This window comes from Lottia gigantea (assembly GCF_000327385.1).
Source record: "Lottia gigantea unplaced genomic scaffold LOTGIsca_517, whole genome shotgun sequence".
Lineage (NCBI taxonomy): Eukaryota > Metazoa > Mollusca > Gastropoda > Lottiidae > Lottia > Lottia gigantea.
Genome location: NW_008709774.1, coordinates 3 through 2,090, shown reverse-complemented (window position 1 = coordinate 2,090; position 2,088 = coordinate 3). Strand labels below are relative to the sequence as shown.

Below are 2,088 nucleotides of genomic sequence, written 5' to 3'. Positions count from 1 at the left end.
ATTGATAGTAGAGGTAAAACCTACACAAATAAAACTAAATGATGTAACCTGTGTTAAACTGAGAAGCTTTCCATCATTAATTCCCCTAAACACACGTCTTTAAACAAACGTTCAGAACTTGTCTTGAAATGTAGACATGAGAATAAGTTGTACTTGTCAAACTTCAGTAGGGACTTAGGCTGAATATAAGTCAGTTGTTTGAAGATCTAGCGTGAAACTCTGAGTAACAACATGATTCAAGTTCTGTTTTAATATTTCTATTAATTAGTTAATATTTATTATTCCTGATTGTCTAATTACAGGAATTGTTGGATAAATACCTTATACCTAAAGCTAGAGAACGATTGGAAGGTGAGAAAGATGATCAGAAATGTTTTGATAGTCTGGTATTTTATTTAAAAATGAAGGGAGATTACTATCGTTATTTGGCTGAAGTTAGTCAGAGTGATGAAAAAGACAGTAAGTATTATTTCTATATCTCCCTCTCCATTTTCTCTCGGTGAGTTAGACGTTTGCTCGCTAACCTGAAGAGGGTTCAACCCCGGCATAGGTCGAGATAATACCTTCAGATTTTTCTACCCGGTTTTCACCTGTTACTCCATTCAATTCATTTCTTTGCTCGATGTCCTGGCAAAATTTACCTTAAATTTACCACTGTAAGTTTTCAAATTGAAACTTCCTCTCTGAATTCCCTAAGGTAATGACTAACAGTGACATTGAGCCCCATGAAACAGTTATGACAGTTATAAAGGGGAGGAAGAGGAGGATGTCTATTCCCTTTCTACATGAGGTTCAACAATTTTTGATATGAAGTCATTTCATTGCGTCTGCCATGGAATAAACTAAACGTGTTGCCATGATAAACTAATAATGTTATATGCCTTCTTTTTAGAAGTGGTTGAAGCTTCTAAGCAGTCTTACCAAGATGCAAAAAAAATTGCAGAAAACATGCAGACTACACATCCTATTCGATTGGGGTTGGCCCTGAATTTTTCAGTTTTCTATTATGAGATCATGAATAGTCCTGATAAGGCCTGTGAATTAGCTAAAAGTGTAAGTAACCTTTTTATTAGGAAAGTCAATATGATATATGTTGAACAAGTTTCTCGTCTTGGCCCAATCTAGTGCAGAAAATCAGAGCGTTAAAAATCAATTAGGATTCGTGTGAAAATACATCAAAATTTTGCGGACAGTAGAATTTTAAACAATATGACTTATTTGAACCTACATTCAAAATGAATATATCTCGTTAATCTCTTTATTTGTGACCTTGGCCAATGCTTTACATTATGACAAGAGTTTTTTTTAGGAATTTCTTCACTGTTAATGTTATATTTGTAGGCATTTGATGAAGCTATAACCTGTCTAGATACCCTGAATGAAGATTCGTATAAAGATAGCACATTGATCATGCAGCTGCTGAGAGACAATTTAACAGTAAGTTATCTCCCTTGGTTTATCGTCGCGATATAACGATCTAGATTGAAGACACCTGATACCACTTTTCATTATAAAATACTTATTATAATTGATATACTTCCTTGTATGAAAAGTACATAAACTGCTACCAATGTTTCGCCAATATGTTGTTTAGATTTTGTGTTTCGTTTTGTGTTTCGAATCGTTATATTGGTTTATTTATCCTCATGTGAAAAGTTCATTAGCTGCTACTAAAGTTTTGGCAATACATTGTTTGGATTTTGGATTTCATGTTACGTTTCTAATCATGCTATTTTTTTCTCTTTTCAGCTTTGGACGTCTGACAACCAGGCTGAGGAAACTGATGCTACTGAAACAGAGCAACAGTGATTGGATAATAATTAGCTTTTTATATCTCCATGGTAACATGTTGAATGACACAACTGTGTGGTCATGTGACCGAGGAGGCTCAATTTTAATTGGTTGGCTGATCATCGGACTTGTTTATTTATAAACATACAAAATATTTTACTGTTCATGCATTATTTCCTTTTTTTGGCGCCAATTTTTGTGGTTTTTGGTTTCGTTGTTATTCATTGTGGTTTGTCAATGTTACAAATTTTGAAGATTAAAATTCTGCTTTCTTATTTTTTGATATTTTGGATCTCG

The 2,088-nt window shown here is 33.7% G+C and overlaps 1 protein-coding gene across 1 annotated transcript; it reads left to right on the top strand.

The window, feature by feature from the left end:
- Positions 1-305: 305 nt before the first annotated feature.
- LOTGIDRAFT_145856 (hypothetical protein) lies at positions 306-1,809 on the top strand (the record flags this gene model as incomplete). The annotated part of the gene is made up of 4 exons (XM_009062540.1): positions 306-459; positions 893-1,053; positions 1,342-1,437; positions 1,750-1,809. Coding segments are annotated over 4 exons (471 nt in total), but the record flags the coding sequence as incomplete, so codon positions are not given.
- Between the last annotated feature and the right edge of the window lie 279 nt (positions 1,810-2,088).